Raw genomic sequence first — 19,262 nt, forward strand, 5'->3', positions numbered from 1 at the left:
AAAAGGTGAAAAGACGGTCAGCACTAATCGCCGAAAAAGAAATTTGGATATGGTTGAAACACGATATAAAAAAGTATATATATTTATCGAACTATTTTTGGTAATAAGTCGTCTGCACAATTTATTTAAATACATACAACATTGTATCTATGTATATATACCAAGTTATATATATATATGTTCAACCTCTTAGTAATATATATTGCTATTAACTAAGATAACACATTTTCCTAATTTCTCTTCTATTACTTCGTTTTAAAATACAGGTAAGCTATTGATACAGTGAACATAAGAAACGATGTTATTATTATAGGTATTAAAAATATAAATATGCATTTCTATTTTATTTTTTTAAAGTGTGTAAATTTTATATACCTGAACTTTTCTCATAAATATATGTTTTTTTAACATTCAGGCCTTGATTATAAATTATGACGCTTGGTGATATACGACTTGAGAACAAAATTCAAACTAGAAGTGAAATTTGTGCTATTAATGGAATGGCTTTAGACAACATTAATATAAATATAAAACAGGTAATCTATATGAAGTTTGTTGCTATTATCTGTTGTCACAAATATATTAATGATGTAAACGTTAATGATATACGTATGTACATTCGTATATGGGCGTTTCCAGTTTATTTAAAGGTTAATTAGTGCTAATTTTCCTAATTGAGTGGCAGATGCCTACTTATGCATGTATATTTTTGAGCTTGAACATATCGTTATACATACATACATGTACATGTATGTACTTAATACATATGTATTTAATATTTTCTCATGTTTTAATTAAAATTAATACAAAATTATTTAATAGTTGTATATGTACATATGTATATATCATATAACATGTATGATATGTACAGCTGCGGCTAAAAAAATAGCACGATTGCAGGTGGAAAGTTTATTTCCTAAAAAAAATAGAAAATAGAAAAAATAAAAAAAATAAGTACCTTATGTTGTCTCTCTGAGCAAGAAATTTGTACTCTCTCAATGTAACGGTTCTTTTTGTTTTTGGGCACTTTCTGCAAAAGCGCCCGAAATGAGGCGGTAACAAAACTAGCACTGACCACGTATTTGCTGAATAAAATTAATAGGAGTGATTGCTTTGGGTTTTTTTCGACAAATTTTGAAAAAAGGAGTTGCATTAAAGGTTTTAATTGAATTTTTTCCAAACGAAGACCAAAGTCATGGGTCGCGGAAAGCATTGTACCGTCGAATAAAGAAATTTGATTAAAAACATGGTCACTGAAGGTAAAACCTACGCTAAAATTGATTGAATTTTCGGTTGTTCAAACAAAATGATCCGCAACGCACTGCTGTTTGTGGAGATCAAGCGCTTGGTTCGGCAAAGCAAGAAGGAGCCTTTTAAGCCGGCAACGGAACTGAAGAAGGAGCTTCAGATAGCTGAAAGCGTGAAAACAGTATGCAAACGCTTAAGACAAAACAACTTTAATGCGTGGAGTCCCAGAAAAGTCCCGCTTTTGACTGTGAAGCATGTGGCAAAGCGAATGGAATATGCCAAGATACACAAGGATTGGCCTGTGGAGAAGTGGCGCAACATTTTGTGGTCAGATGAGAGCAAAATTGTGTTGTTTGGTGGAAAACGCTCTCGGTCTTATGTTCGGCGTCCACCACGACCTGAATATAATCCTCGCTTCACCTCTAAGAACGGAGGATCAAACATAATGGTATGGGCGTGCTTTTCATACTATGGAGTAGGTCCGATCCATTGGATTCAAAGCATCATGGATCAGCATATTTACACAGATATCCTGGAAAATGTGATGCTGCCATATGCCGAGGATGAAATGCCGTTAGTTTCGACATTTCAATAAGGTAACGACCCAAAACACACGAGCAAGAAAGCTCGAAAGTGGTTTGAGCAGAAATCGATCAGAGTAATGAAATGGTCTGCCCAGTCACCCGACTTGAATACAATCGAAAACCTTTGGGCGACGTGAGAAAAAAGTTTTCTGAAGCCAAACCCAATAATATCGAGGAACTTTGGGGTGAGCTCAAGGATGCATGGAGCAAAATTCCTCAAAAACGGTGCCAGGACTTGGTGGACTCCATGCCAGGACGATGCGCAGCTGTCATCGCCAACAAAGGTTACGCAACCAAATATTAAGATTTTTTAAACATAGTTCTTAAGATATAATCCATTTGTTGAATTCTTTTATTTTTTTGCTTAGTTTTAGCAAACTACGAAAAAAAGTGCTATTTTTGTTATCGCCTAAATTTGAAGGTTTTCTTTTTGTTTTGCCAATTATTTTTAAAATATCCATTAGATCTGTTACTAATTTTGTTATTTCGATTGAAAATCATTGTAGAATTTAAGTATAGTGAGTAAAATGATGAAAAAGTGTCAGAAAATACAGAAACGCTGGGACAAACACGAAATGTGCTTATGGTGCTATTAATGTCTCCGCAACTGTATATATGGTACATACGTATATACATCTACATTATTAAGAAAGAAAAATGTTATGATTAGGAATACTTAAAAGTTAAAAAAAATCAACAGGGGAGAATTCCCCGACTATCAGATTACCTGATACTCATTTTCTGGAACATCGGTAGGACTTGGTAAATAAAATAATTAAATGAAAAGAAAATTTAAATTTAAAACATTTTCAAAATGCGTTAGAAGGGGCAAGGGGCAAAAGTAGTTGGCAAATCAATAGAAATAAGACTAATAAAAATTTAAAAATATAAAAACATTTTTTAAAAGTGTGGGCGTGGCAACCGCTACTGTTTGATTTTATTATATTTCTGCCAATTATCCAAAAAATGTTTATATTTCTACTTCGCCCTCCAACGGGTATCGGGATACTCAACTAATGCATTCTTTCTTGTTTCTGGTCTAATGTGATTTGGTGTTTGGTGTTTTTCTTTTATTAACTCCTAATTATATTTGCAGAATGACGCGACCATTTCGTTCTTACGTGCTGCACGCAGCGGAGACATTAAAAAGGTGGTGAATTTGTTGGACAGTGGCGAAATATCGGACATAAACAATTGCAATGCGGTATGTAATCAAGAAGATCAAAAACATATTGAGATTTAATAAAGATGTATAGAGCCCAAGGCGTACATAGTCATTACTATGACAGTCCACTTTATTCTCTCGGATTTAATAAAGATATATAGAGCCAAAGGCGTAAATGACTATGGCAGTCAACTTTATTCTCGTCATCCTACATTACCAGTAATACTACTGGCCTAGATTACCAGTAACATTCAAGTTGTTTGTCCAAGTAGCCCCAAATTCTTCCAAATAAAGATTTGTGTCCAAAAAGTGCACTATTGGAAAACTTTAAAGTTTTAGGAGTTTTTCAACTTATTGTACCCGTTACTCGTAGGTAACGTCCGTATGAACGCCTCGATCTCAGGAACTACAAAAGCTAGAATGTTGAGATTAGGCATGCAGATTCCAGAAACATATGAGTTAACACGGTTAATGAGTAAACTTAAGTCGGTATAAGTTCAGGGTCGCTACCCTAGTATTTTAAATGCAGATCAACGGTTTCCCAGTATTGGGAGATATGCAGTTTTTGCTAGTGTCAGCACTTTGCTGGACGAGCGGTCGGCTTGCCGGCCGCGAATAGCTGGAGTTTGCTGAGTTTGATTTCAATTATAATAAAGAGCACACGCTCAAGAATCCTACTCCAGCGAAGGCTGCATATTTTATATTGGTTGGCTAGCCTTAAGGGCAGTCAATAACGGAGAAAGTTCTCCCAACATATACTAAACCTATACCAAGCAGAGAAAATCTCCGCTCCCCTCCCCGATCGAGAGGCCGACCAACGACTGGCGTCATCACCCCTTCCCGTCGTACTGTGGCGTGGGACAACCCAGGGAAATAACTAAAACAAAAACATAACAACATATTTCCAAATGTGGCCTCGACCACTCTAACGCCCGCAAACCCGAAAAAAACTGTCAAGCTCACAATCTTAAAACATTTTTTGATAGGTTTTCACTTTGGAATATATTATGTAAATTTCTGCAGATTTACCAAAATATTTTTTGCCACGCTCACTTATAAGCGCATTGAAAAATGTTTTTTTTTTTTTATGGATTTGCCAAAAAACTTTTTCTCACTTCAACGCCGATAGTGATATTTTGTGTGATATTTTTTTATATATTTAAAATATTTTTTGCCACGCTCACTTATAAGCGCATTGAAAAATGTTTTTTTTTTTTTTTTTTATGGATTTGCCAAAAAACTTTTTCTCACTTCAACGCCGATAGTGATATTTTGTGTGATATTTTTTTATATATTTATATATCTTGTAAATTTTAATAGATTTGCCAAAAACTTTTTGCCACGCCCACAAACCGACCAAAACGAAACAAACAAAAAGAAATTTATTGATTCTCAACACCAGAAGGTATTTTTGCTATATTACTACTAAAGAATAATGTCCACCCAAGAATTAGTATAAAGTTTGGAGTGTGCGTGGCAACAACTCAAATTTACTCACTTTCACGCTTTATTTCCAAAACCACATCATTTTTTAAAGTCTTGGTTCTCAATTCTTAAGGAATCTACTATAAAAAGAAAAACGCGACACATGCAAATTAATTTCCTGCAGCTACAGATTTTTGCGTCTTAATATTTGTGTACATTTACTTTCATTAATTACTATAGCATTTTTTTGTATTTTAGAACGGTCTTAATGCACTTCACCTAGCTGCAAAGGACGGATATGTGGATATATGCTGCGAGTTGCTAAAAAGGGGCATAAAGATCGATAATGCCACAAAAAAGGGAAACACAGCCTTGCACATTGCGTCTTTAGCGGGGCAGCAAGAGGTTATCAATCAGCTAATTTTATATAATGCGAGTGTGAACGTACAGTCTCTAAATGGTTTCACGCCGCTTTATATGGCAGCACAAGAAAACCATGATAATTGTTGTCGGATCCTATTGGCAAATGGAGCAAACCCGTCATTATCTACAGAAGATGGCTTCACTCCACTTGCGGTAGCAATGCAGCAGGGACACGACAAAATTGTAGGTGTCTTGCTTGAGAATGACGTACGTGGTAAGGTTCGCTTACCAGCTCTTCATATTGCTGCAAAAAAAAATGATGTAAATGCAGCTAAGTTATTACTTCAACACGATCCCAATGCTGACATCGTTTCCAAATCGGGATTCACCCCTTTGCACATAGCAGCTCATTATGGAAACGTGGACATTGCCACTTTGCTTTTGAACAACAAAGCAGATGTTAACTATGTGGCCAAACATAACATATCTCCCTTACATGTGGCATGTAAATGGGGAAAGTTAGAAGTTTGTAGTTTATTACTGTCTCTAGGAGCAAAAATAGATGCGGCGACTCGTGATGGTCTGACACCACTTCACTGTGCATCCCGCTCTGGTCATGTAGAGGTTATTAAGCATTTGTTGCATCAAAACGCCCCGATACTGACAAAAACAAAGAATGGTCTGTCTGCACTCCACATGGCTGCACAGGGAGAGCACGATGAAGCAGCACGTTTGTTATTGGATAACAAGGCTCCAGTAGACGAAGTTACTGTGGATTATCTAACAGGTCTTCATGTGGCTGCTCACTGTGGTCATGTTAAAGTTGCTAAGCTTTTACTTGATTACAAGGCAAATCCAAATGCCCGTGCGCTCAACGGTTTCACCCCTCTTCATATTGCCTGCAAGAAAAACCGTATTAAGATAGTTGAACTACTCATTAAACACGGAGCTAGCATTGGTGCAACCACGGAATCAGGCTTGACACCTTTACATGTAGCAAGTTTTATGGGTAGGTATAAATATTACAAAAAAAAACTACTTAGTTATCCTTTAGTGTATCCCTATTATTTTGATATTTTCTTCCTTAATAAATTGTTATATAAGACTATATAAGTTATATATAAGACTATAAGTAGTCTTAACACCTTCTAGGTATACTTAGTACTATATTTTTTGTTTAATGGGCTTAAAAAACTTAATTTAAAAAAGCTATTTATAACAAAAAATTTTATTTCAGGATGTATAAATATTGTAATATATTTACTTCAACATGAAGCCAGTGTGGATATACCAACAATACGCGGAGAAACACCACTTCACTTGGCCGTTCGTTCTAATCAGGTATTGCCGAAATCATTTTTTGTTTACAGTTTTCTTTATAAATATATTTGTTTATTTTAGGCGGATATTATTCGAATTTTACTGCGCAGCGCAAGAGTAGATGCTATTGCCCGTGAAGGCCAAACACCACTTCATGTAGCTTCCCGATTAGGAAATATTAATATAATTCTGTTATTACTGCAGCATGGAGCAGATATTAATGCTCAATCTAAAGATAAGTACTCGGCGCTGCATATTGCTGCAAAAGAAGGGCAAGAGAATATTGTCCAAGTGTTATTGGAAAATGGTGCGGAACTTAATGCTGTTACCAAAAAAGGGTTTACTGCCCTACATTTAGCTAGCAAATACGGGAAGCAGAAAGTGGTACAAATATTACTACAAAATGGAGCTTCTATTGATTTTCAAGGGAAAAATGATGTGACCTCATTACACGTGGCCACGCACTACAATTATCAGCCAGTAGTAGAAATCCTTTTAAAAAACGGCGCATCGCCGAATTTATGCGCCCGAAATGGTCAAAGTGCCATTCACATAGCTTGCAAAAAAAATTATTTGGAAATTGCGATGCAGCTGCTGCAACTTGGTGCAGACGTGAATGTTATTAGCAAGAGTGGCTTCTCTCCGTTACATTTGGCGGCCCAAGGCGGAAACGTTGATATGGTCCAAATACTTCTCCAGTATGGAGTTACCATCGCCGCTGCAAAAAATGGCCTAACACCATTACATTTGGCTGCACAGGAGGGCCATGTTCCTGTATCCCGGATTTTGCTGGAGCACGGTGCTAACATATCAGAGCGCACTAAAAATGGTTATTCTCCTCTTCATATTGCTGCCCATTATGGACACTTCGATCTTGTTAAGTTTTTTATTGAAAACGATGCTGACATCGAGATGTGTACTAATATCGGGTATACCCCGCTTCATCAAGCCGCTCAGCAAGGTCACATTATGATTATTAATCTTCTATTACGCCATAAAGCGAATCCAAATGCTTTAACAAAAGTAAGTCTTTTATTTTATTTCGATGCTGCCTTATTCAAAAAGTATGGTTACATTTGGTCGGTTTCTTTTAAACCTTTCCAAGCCTGTTCCAGCTATTAGTCAAAAATAATGGAAATAATTAATATTTGTATGGTGATCGCTTTCCATGCATGTATTGGTGCTACTTACAGCCATTGTTAAAAAAGCTATTCGCGTAGAATATATTTCGTTTTGCTGTTCAGTGGTCTCTTACTCTGAAGTGACCCGAAGCTGTCAGAGCAAAAAATAGAAAGTGATTTTCTCGTTGTTTCTTTTGTTGGAGAAGGAAATCGCTTTGATGATTTTTTTGAACCAAAACGTGCGATGATGATCTCATGTGTTGTGTCATGTGGCTTAATCTTTATGTCCAAGTCGTGAAGAAGCGCACAAGGTGACTGTGAGAAGGCGACTGAATTATATACTGAAGCGTGTTGAGATAATTCGACTATAAAAAGAGATACAGAAATGCAAAAGTAAAAAAATAGCCTACCAAGACTATAAAAAAATTAGTATAAGTAATAATTAATAACAGTAATAAGTATAAATGTCACAAAAAAGAAGACCACATACAACCAATGTTGTATGATTCTCTTAAATTAAAGTAAACGTTTACTTGTGAGGTTTAATATTCTGTATATATATTATAATAATAGACGGCAACTTCATAATACCTTCCTCGTAGAAGCCCCCCTCCTTATTTGCGAAGAACTCGGACAGCCACTTTTCACAAGCCTCTTTCGAGTTCAACCTTACACCACCAAGGACATTCGCCATGGACAGGAACAGGTGGTAATCACTTGGCGCTATGTCCGGGCTATATGGTGGATGCGATAAAACCTCCCATCGGAGCTCCCGTAGCTTCTGACGAGTCATGAACGAAGTGTGTGGTCTGGCGTTGTCCTGGTGGAACACTACACCCTTCCTGTTGGCCAATTCTGGACGCTTCTGGTCGATCGCCTGCTTCAAGCGGTCCAGTTGTTCGCAGTAGATGGTAGAATTAAGCGTCTGGCCATATGGAAGCAGCTCATAGTGGATGATTCCCTTCCAATCCCACCAAACACACAGCAAAACCTTCCTGGCCGTCAATCCCGGCTTGGCCACTGTTTGGGACGATTCACCGGCCAATTCACATATCCAAACTAATCATGCATAGCGTCGTTTAGTAGGTTATGTCAAGACCTTTCAAATTATGTATAGTATTGCCAGATACGTAGCGCTTTGTACATAGCCGCGAAATTCAAAAGACAAAAAGGCGGAAGGGAGATATTTGCCAAACTAATATTATAATATATATCCCGTATTATATATCATATTACGTTTTTCATTATTAATGCATTAAATATCCTTCAATTAGGACGGGACCACTGCCTTTAACATTGCTAGTAACCTTGGATACGTAACTGTTATGGAATCCCTTAAAATTGTCACTTCAACATCCGTTATTAATTCAAGTATTGGTGCGATTGAAGAGAAATTCAAGGTAATGGCTCCCGAGGTTATGCATGAAACTTTACTTTCCGATTCCGATGACGAAACTGGTGATGATCTTTTGGACCATAATCATTACAAATACATGGCAACTGATGACTTAAAAGCCAATTACGGCCAGGATAACAAGAATTTCGACACTACAAACACTGACAACGATATAACTGATGTTCCAGTACTAGTAGAGAAAGGTAAATTCTCCTAATTTAATATGGCATCGGTAAAAAGGTTGTACTTAACACAATTGTCAAGGAAGTGCGAAAACATTATTCAGTTGTTGAATACTTTTTTAACAAATCTAGTACCTCCTTTTTACTTATATTACATTAGGCCATCTTCTGGCCAGCTAGGCATATTTTCATATGACCAAATAAACAACGATAGCTTTTAGAAAGAAAGAATAGACAAATGACGAAGCTATAACTATGTGGCACGTTGTACTAGTGTTTCTTGACTATCAGGTACATTATACTCAGCGAGTCCATTACTCAGAAGTGAAAGAAAAAAAAATTTAAAACTCTTAAAAAATAAAATAAATAAGTATAACATTTTTAAAACGGTTAAATTTCAGTTTTGAGGCTTTTGGGGGCGTAGCGATTTTTTTGTTCGATAAATCGACATATAATAAAATATTAAAGAATTAAACAAAAAATTTATAAATGAGGGAGTGACAGTTTTGAACGGTATATGACCATTAGAGTGGGCGGTAAGAAACTTGCAAAGCGTAGGTGTTATTCGAATTTGCGTGTATTAAATCATCTTTATCGACTTTTAGATCCCGAGATCGCAGTATTTATACGGACAGAGAAATTTAAATTTAAAAAAATCTAGCCAGAATAGTTTTTAGTGTCTTCTCAGAGCGGTTGGATAAAGTTCTTCCCTCTATAAACATGGTATAGTTACCCTTCTTTAAAAATAAGAAATTAATAAAAAATGTAAATAAATAATTAAATTATGTATGTTTATTTATGTACGTAGTGTTAACTATCAAAAGGTGCCGCTCTTTTAATTTCTTTGATGATGTGTAAAACATCAATTACCGCTGTAATAGTTTGACAGACATAATTCTTGTTTTGCATATCAAGATAATTTTCATATATAATTGAAAACTTTTTATTCATTCAAGAAATTCTACCCAAGGACGTGAAATGTATTAAATCATCTGAAATGGGGCACAAACCCGATGACGTCGTTATCGTCCGATCCCAAATTCATTTAGGGTAAATTTACACCTTGCATTTTTAAGGATAAACAAATAAAATCGATTCCCTTGATTAGGTTTCTGGTATCATTCTTAGTAGATGCACGTGGTGGGTCTATGCGCGGATATCGGCACAGTGGCATGCGTATTATCGTGCCTCCAAAGGCCTGCGCTGAACCCACTCGAATCACTTGTCGTTATGTTAAGCCGCAAAGGGTAGTCAACCCTCCTCCTTTAATGGAGGGTGAAGCACTTGTGAGTCGAATTTTGGAATTGTCACCTGTTGATGGAATGTTTTTAAGGTAAATATTAGGGAGATATTTTACCCAACTAATATTTAATTAAGTTTTCTTCCAGCCCAATAACTTTAGAAGTCCCACACTATGGCACCCTAAGAAAAAACGAGCGAGAAATTATTATACTGCGGTCCGACAATGGAGAAAGTTGGCGTGAGCATAACATATATAAGGACACAATAAGTGAAGATTTAAATCAAACGGAAGAATTTCCTTCGGATCGTATCGTTCGGATTGTTACTCAAAATGTTCCCCACTTTTTTGCCGTTGTTTCGCGAGTTCGTCAGGAGGTGCACGTTATTGGACCTGATGGTGGAACCGTTTGCTCTACAGCAGTGCCCCAGGTCAAAGCTATATTTCCGCCTAATGCGTTAACTAAAAAAATTCGAGTCGGTCTTCAGGCACAGCCAGTAGACCTGGTTGGATGTTCTAAGCTGCTCGGTCAAGGGGTGGCTGTCTCACCCGTGGTCACTGTGGAACCACGACGACGAAAATTTCACAAAGCTATTACGTTAAGCATTCCATCTCCAAAAGCTTGTACCAATAGTATGGTTAATGCATGTTATGGCAATGGAAATTCCAGTTCGCCTACTCTTCGTCTTTTGTGTTCCATTACCGGTGGTCAAACTCGAGCAACTTGGGAGGATGTTACTGGATCAACACCGCTGTCATTTGTTAAAGACAGTATAACATTTACCACTACTGTTTCTGCTCGTTTTTGGTTAATGGATTGTCGCAATATCGTAGACGCAGGACGAATGGCCACAGAACTTTATAGTCATTTGACCAAAGTTCCCTTTCTTGTCAAGTTTGTAATATTTGCAAAACGAATTTCTCAACGGGAAGCAAAATTTTCAGTATTTTGCATGACCGATGATAAAGAGGATAAGACCCTTGAACAACAAGAATATTTTACAGAAGTTGCAAAAAGCAGGGATATTGAAGTATTGCAAGACCAAACTATATATCTTGAATTCGCTGGAAACATCGTCCCCATTTTAAAGACAGGCGACCAATTGTATACCAAATTTCAAGCTTTTTGCGAAAACAGGCTTTCATTTAGTGCTCACATTAAAGATCAAGAATTTCCACAAGGTCGCATCTCCTTTATGACCGACCCCATGGTAGGACCGGATGAAGCGCCACTGAAGCCGCTTTGTAGTCTGAATGTTTCAGTGGAGTTTAAAGATATAAGAAATCATCTTGAACGGGATAAGCTGTATAGTTTGAACGATTGTATAAATGTGCATGGAAAATTAAATCACAATGAAGATATTAAATTTGGAGTAATGGAACAAAATATGAAAGAAAGTGATCTTACTAAATCTTGTATAATGATTCAGGGGGCTGATGTAATATTAGGTGACATATGTAGCCATTTAGGAAGTGACTGGCCTCAGCTAGCAAATGCATTGGGTGTTTCCGAGTCCGATATCGAGCTTATTAAAAATGATTCTTTATTAGACGACAGCGTAAAGCAGGGCATGGTAATGTTACAGATATGGCAAGAACATGGAGGCATTTTCACGGGCAATGTACTAACTGAAGGGCTTTACAAAATTGGCCGCGCAGATATTGTGGAGAAAAGCATAAACAATCTAGAGTCTGACACTGATAACCCGGAACAGGCTTTGCCGACTGCCAGGACAGAAAAACAAGCCGAATATGAACAGCAATTCACAATGCCTACTGATTCTTAGCTAGATCCAACCTTCTCAAAAGGAGACTGCACGTTATTATTAAATGCAGCGGGGATCATAAAGAAATAAAGGCAATATATGCTTAAAATATATAATATATAATATATAATATATAATATACTGCAACGCAGGTATCACAAGGAGTAAAAACGAATCAATCTTATCCTAAATTGATAAATACTAACACAATACTTAACATTTGAGAAAGATGAGTAACAAATTTCAAAACCAGGTAAGTAAAGGGTATGACAACATAAAGTCTTATTAAATGTAGTATTAATATTATTTTATTCCAGGGGAATATCGATATACCTGAAAATTGGATCAGCGGTAATCATCATTCGAAATAGTTGCCTATAGTTCAATTAATCTACACTAAGGTCCAATTTTTACATTGTTTTTAATATACCATTTTATTTTTTTATTTGAATATCAAAATTGTTTGTCCAATGTATTAGATTTTATATTTATAATTGCAATTTTAATAAAACCATATTAACAGTGTTACAAATTAGAGTAAAAAAAAAAGCGTACTAATTATATAAATTGTTAAATCATTTGTAGTTTTCAATTCCACTTAGTAATTCACATCAAGCAAAGAGGAGGATTTTCCAGTTGTTCCAGTTCCAGTTCCAGTCGTTTTAGGGGGAGTTAAAAAATGCCTTATATACACGGCATATATGACGTTGTTTAATAACCTTAATCGAATTTTCATTATTTGCTAAGTACATTAAATGTTTTTGTTGTTCCCAAATAAAACCGCTGCCTGTCGTGGGTAGTCAAGTATTGTTCCGCTGAATTTCATATATAAAATCGAAACAAAAGAATGATTTAATATATTTCTACCCTTACAATATTTTCATTTTCGACAGTGAAAAATAAATTAGTTATTTCCTAAGCACGTTTTATAAAAATTCCGTTTGTCCCAAATAAAGCACCAAAATGGTATGATTGTGCTTTTAGTAAAAGCGTTTACTTTCACTACATTTTATAGGCCACAAGGAAGATCAAATATAGGCACGCTCTACATTTTAAATAATGTAAGCATATATAATTATATATAAGACAAAACACTTGTTTTAAAATAATTTAGTGTTTCAAAACGATATAGAAAAACCCGCTGTATGGGCCATTATTATTCAAACAATTGACAAGTTAAATATATTTTTCTTTCTATAAATTTATGGAAACGTCTTACTGAATAGCATTTTCGTGTATATACCAGTCGAAGGTATATATAAATTAATCGATTTGTTCGTTAAATTTCGTATTGGGTCGGTTATTTTAGAGTAGTAGCATTTTTCAGGAATGTTGTAAGAGTTCCCAAGTCGATAAGTTAATAAGTTCAATGCCACGTATTAAATTCTTATTAAGTTAAGTGGTATTCCAACCTGGCGAACCTGTGGGTTTCATAAAATGCTGTGGGCTGCTATAAAATTTTCTGGCTGTCGCTTCTTAATCCGGCCACCGGTCCACAGCGGATCATAAAATTTCTCATTGCTATAATAAGAGAATCTGTTTATATTCTAGTGGATAACCCTGGTGATTAGACAAGTAAAAAGCGCCACCTCTTAATATTCTCTCTCTGTCCATGGCACCTTCGGAAACTCAATTCCCAGCCATCACGCTGCTGGAAATATGGTCGACTTTTAGCTGAATTTAAAGTCATCCGTCGTCGGCTGCCACAACATCCCCATTATTAGTCCACTGAACATTCTTATTAGACGATTGTGGTTCATGGAAATGTTCCAAGCTGGAAGAAAACTGCCATAAATCGAGACCAGCTTCGTTCTCATCTGAAAAGCTTTAATGAAGCGCGTTGAGCGCGCTACTAACTGCTCCGAAAGTCATAACCATAATTTCATGCAGCGTCTCGGTGGCTGTCCCCTTTTTATCACAGTTCTCCACAGGAATCCCTGGGATTGCGCAGACCCCGACTGCTCCCTTGGCTACGGTATCAATGACTAGACGGATGAATCTTCCTATACCCTCTCACTGGCTCTCTGCTGCTATAGTCGTCATGCCTACTCTCCCTTGACGCAGTCATCTAGTCATCTATGTATGTATGATTACATTGTATGTCATCGCAAAACTCACGTCGCGACACATTTTCCGTTCAATGCCTCTTTTGTGCCATGTTGTAACTGTCGACGGGGTCACCAACTCATATACGAAATTAAATCCTGGTTTCTCAGACCACTCAAGGAGCGGGCGCTTGGCTTAACATATATGTGGCATAAATATATTGTACTTATATATTACTTTTGCAGTAATAATTTCGTATACTGCGATTTACAGATTTACTATTTTTACTATATTTATGTCTATTTCTAACTAACCTGCATGGATTAATAAAGAGTGGACGTACCTTAGAAATGTGAGTATTAGACGTTTTAAGAAATTTAAAGATACCGCAGTCTGACATTTCTAAATATGAAACTGGTAAATTGTTTCGTGCCTAATGATCAGTGCTACAAAAACTATTTTTTTAATACTAAACGTAAAACTAATTTTTATTCCACTTTAGGCGAAAGCTCCCTGCTTTACAATCCTGACGGAATTCCTGGCTGTGTGCTTAGGTTTTTTGCGGAAGCCTTATGCAAGCCTTTTCTGAAATTGTTTACCTAGCTCTCTAGAAACTTGAATGTTCGCCAATACAAGCGAATTACACTATAAGTAAGTGAGTGCTGTTTGGGTGGAAAAACACGGGTTGACGATCTTCTGGACCCAAAATTTTCCGTAGTATTCCGTAGTTCCCCCAATTTTAAATCACTGTAGATCTAATTATGAGGTTCCCTCTGGCTAGTACTGGGATAAGCCTAGTATCATCTAGTATCATCATCAGTTAAGGCCCTTTGTCACTCTTAAAGCGATAGAAACTAACTTTTTTATCACAAAATTAGAACTTATATTTTTGAATATATATTTTTTCCTCGTTCTATACTTTTTTCCAATATGGCTTCTACTTTGGATATATGTATGTACGTATAACCTACGCTCGGTTTAGCAGGAGGTGCGGTTCACACTTCTGAAAATGGTTTAAAATATTTTTGATTTTGCTATTTCTTTTGTCAATCTTTCGCTATGACAAAAAAATATTGCAATATTTTCAAAGCACTCCCACTGGCTGAAATATATTTAAATATATTTCTCTCTTGTAATTTATCCAATTCTTACGCCAAAATGCATCGCTGTTGCTTCTTATATTCATCAACTTTTCCCTTACTTTGGCTAAATGACGCTTAAATTTTATCAATAATTCTGCATTATATTGGTACATAAAAAGTTAATGGTTTCAACATTATTTTTTTATTTTTCAGTAAGTTTGCATTATTTCTATACTTCGTACATTAGTTAATACCTATGTGTATATATTCTATTTTATTAATTTTATATTTCTGATTACCATTATCTTAATTTTAGAAATTTGTATATCTGCATGGATTTAGTACAACATTGTCAACCCTTTCTACTACCTTATCTTAGCCTAAGAATCCTTCAGCCGACAGATACATAATAATTAATATTGCGGTATTAGAAATGATAATTATGCCATAAATATTAAATTTAATTTTTAAATATTAATTTTAAGCATAGCTCCATTAATAAGTTAAACTTTTTACCATTCTGATAAAAATGTATATCTCCTAGAAAGTATATTTTATGTATATACAAATAAGTTCACATATTCGTTGTGGGTCCATTTTATTGATTTGATGGGGTACTATTATTATAGTGTTTATTTAAAGAATTCTTATACACATAAGTTTACATCATACAAATAGACGTTTTAATTTTTACAATTAATCAATCAAACAAATAAAATTGCGAAATCGATTGAATAATAAGCATAATTTTACAAATACAGTAAACACAATGGAAGCACAAAAGAAACACAGAATTTTTTTTCATCAATAGAATGTAATAAAACTTATGCTATTAATTTTCATACATACCCACATTACACATTAACGAATTGTACTAAACCTAAAGACTAAAGCTTTATATAGCTATTTATGTATGTATTGACAAAATTTTCGGAGTAAACATATAAAATATGTATTAAACAGTCTTTTAAATTGGCAATGGCCTCATACATTGTTCTGATTAAATAATTAATACATTACTTTGTTTGTTTGTTTATATAATCAGGACAACCAAACTATTATAACACATATTCTAAAAATGTTTATATGTGTAACATATACATATACATATACATATACATATACATATACATATACATATACATATACATATACATATACATATACATATACATATACATATACATATACATACATATACATATACATATACATATACATATACATATACATATACATATACATATACATATACATATACATATACATATACATATACATATACATATACATATACATATACATATACATATACATATACATATACATATACATATACATATACATATACATATAAATATACATATACATATACATATGCATATAAATATTTTGTATATTTATACATAATTATATATATAATCCTATAATCTTATGTTTTTATGTGACTAGAGCCCTATATAAATCGTCAATTAGATTTATCACAGCAGTATATTTGTTGAATTTCTGGTCTTGTTGTAAATGTAACGTCCGATGATCTTCATTAATTAAAATTTTTTTGGATATCATTGTAATTTTATTATGGTCTCATTTTATAAAATATTGCTTATAAGACATTTGTATACGATTTGTATACGAAAAGACATATTTGCTTATATATGTTGATTTTGTATTTTCAAAAATTTTTTTTTAACTATAAACATTTGTCATGAAAACTTTGCGCTACACTTTCAACGGAAAAAAGGAAAGCATTTCTGCACGTTATGTAAAGATTGGAATTTTGATCATAATGAAATGCATGCAGATGTATGTGTTGTCAAATATCAATTGTTAGAAATATTTAAAAAAGTGTTAGCATCTAAAAAGATATGAAAATTTCGTATAATATAAACAGTTAAGCAATATCCCTTTTTTAATTATAAAAAATTGTCTGTCTGTTTTAAAATAAAATACAATAAATAATGGTATAGTCGAGTTCCTCGAATCTCAGATACCCGAATACTCAGCTAGTGGGAGTACGAACAAGAAAGTTTAACAATTTTGGCATATCAATAGAAATTGGCATTTTCAAAAGTGTGGGCGTGACAGTTTTGGGCGGTTTGTGGGCGTGACAACGTTGTGAACAAGTTTAATCAGCGTCCCTAAAATCAGCATATCTAATCTCAACTTTCAAGCTGTTATAGTTTCCAAAATCTCACACGGACATGGCCAGATCGACTCGGCTATCGCTCCTGATATTTTTTTTAGAATCGAAAACGCTTTTTTGCTACTTTTCAGCGATTCTAGTACTCAATTACTTTACGCAAGTAACGAGTATAAAAAGAAAATTAGCTTACTAATGCGAAAGCTTATTGAAATTATTATTAAATATGTTAAAAATGGCGCCAACATTTATTGGCTTTAAAATCTTTTAAGTCGGAGTTTATATAAAACTTCTAAATAAATGGAGTACCTAGAAAAATTTTTTTATGATTCGCACATTTTTTAAAAGTGTTGGCGAAACAGAGATCTGCATGTCTTTGCGGACAGACTCGGCTAGAGAACTTAATCAATATGAGTTACATACATTTGATTGAGTCAACCTATACGAGTAATATTCTCATAAAGTGTGGAACTTCTTGAGACCAATTCATTCCTTTTAATTATATTTTCTGACAAGCATAGAAACGCATATCTTCATGTGCTTTGTAGTTATAGAAAACTTTTGCAATACACTTTTTTATTACTACTTTTATCATTTAATTAGTTGTAGATATGCATTTTATTATAGTTTCATAGTTTAAATACACTGAACTTATTAATTCGCTTTATTTTTAAAACATGAAGCTATAAGAACATTTTTAACGTTTGTTTCACCTTTTTCATATAATTTAGGAAATTAAAATGTTGCAGTTAAGAATCGAAATAGATATATTATGTCCTCTTTAAAAATTTGTGCATTACAATATTTTACAAATTTTATTATTAACGTAAAGCTTGAGAAAGGCAATAAAGAAAAAAAGAAGTACATAGTATGCACAATACTTTATATTTATATATAATTTTATTGACAAAAATATTACGTTATTTATGTTATTAAATACTTTCTTTATATATTTCCAACAACATTTAACAATACTGTAAATTAGTTAAAGGAGGATATTAAAAATGTTTTTATTTAAAAACTGGCAAATAAATTAAGATTTTTATTTTAAGATAAAAAAGTAAAATATTATTATTGTTGTTTACCATTTTTTCTATATTTTCATGTTTCATAAAGTATTAGATAAATTTAAAAAACTAAATCGAACGCTATTACTCGATTTCCTTCTCTACCCGTTGGTCAGCTCAGTGTGTTAGGAAAATATTTCAAAATTTTGTTAGCTTGCCAATTAAAATTGGCAAGGCGAATATAAAAATATAAAAAAAAAGAAAAATTGTCAAATGTATTGAACTGTTGGTAGATGTTACGTTCAAAATATTTCGTAATTATCTATAAATAATATAATAAAGAAAAAAATTAAATATTTTTTTTTTAATTGTGGGCGTGGTAGCTTTGCCCTGTTTGTGAGCGTTAGAGTAGGTGTCACTATAATATGCATGTCTCAGATTCAAGCTTTTATAGTTCCCGAGGTCATAGCGTTCATGCGGACTGACGGACACGACTCGACTAGAGATCCAGATCAGAAATATATAGTTTATAGGATCGGCAACATGTTACATATTTTTCAACGAATCCCTATACCCTATTAATCTACGAGTGGAGAGTATTATAATTAAGAGCCTGTAAATTGGCCTCATTATACTTTTCTTTATATGTTTTTGTGAAATATGTTTTGTATGCGATGGATTTACATAAGGCTCTAGTATTATAGGATCTTTAGGATAGTTGTTCCGGAAAATCAAGATATGTATTTTAAGTACAGGGTACATATATAAACAAACATCCAAGATTTTAGATAATAAAACCTAAAATCTGTATAATAGCTAACAAATTAAAAACATTTTATATATTAGTGAAATGTATAACCGTGTACGACAAGCCCGAAATTGAGGTTTAAAATACATTTGTACATTAAATAATTAAATGTTTAATAACTGAATGGAGACTAGTATAAAACTGCATATATGCTTAAATATGATCTATTTCTTCGTACTAGGTAACTATTTCTTAATTTGTAGACATGGTATTTCATTAGGAGTTTAAGTTTTACACGGAATAAAGGCTATCAGGTCTTATGGTCAATAAATTCGTAAGGATTATCAGTACGTTCTATGTAAGAAAATACATATTTACATTTAGTTTGTTATATATGTTTTGTACACATATATTATTTCAGGTTTA

At 34.0% G+C, this 19,262-nt stretch overlaps 1 protein-coding gene across 2 annotated transcripts; it reads left to right on the top strand.

The window, feature by feature from the left end:
* Positions 1-23: 23 nt before the first annotated feature.
* On the top strand, positions 24-12,630 carry LOC6555876 (ankyrin-3). Of its 2 annotated transcripts, none has more exons than XM_026983182.1 (11): positions 24-266; positions 416-536; positions 2,929-3,036; positions 4,681-5,794; positions 6,023-6,126; positions 6,187-7,128; positions 8,501-8,825; positions 9,761-9,854; positions 9,913-10,137; positions 10,193-12,063; positions 12,128-12,630. In XM_026983182.1, the coding sequence occupies exons 2-10, from the start codon at positions 432-434 to the stop codon at positions 11,829-11,831; spliced, it is 4,656 nt and encodes a 1,551-aa protein (XP_026838983.1). In that variant the 5' UTR covers positions 24-266; positions 416-431; the 3' UTR covers positions 11,832-12,063; positions 12,128-12,630. The 2 variants fall into 2 exon arrangements, with proteins under 2 accessions (XP_026838983.1, XP_026838984.1); XM_026983183.1 differs by having other exon boundaries at positions 253-313.
* The last annotated feature ends 6,632 nt before the right edge of the window (positions 12,631-19,262 follow it).

This window comes from Drosophila erecta, unplaced genomic scaffold (genome assembly GCF_003286155.1).
Source record: "Drosophila erecta strain 14021-0224.00,06,07 unplaced genomic scaffold, DereRS2 tig00000294-arrow-arrow-pilon, whole genome shotgun sequence".
Taxonomy (NCBI): Eukaryota; Metazoa; Arthropoda; class Insecta; order Diptera; family Drosophilidae; genus Drosophila; species Drosophila erecta.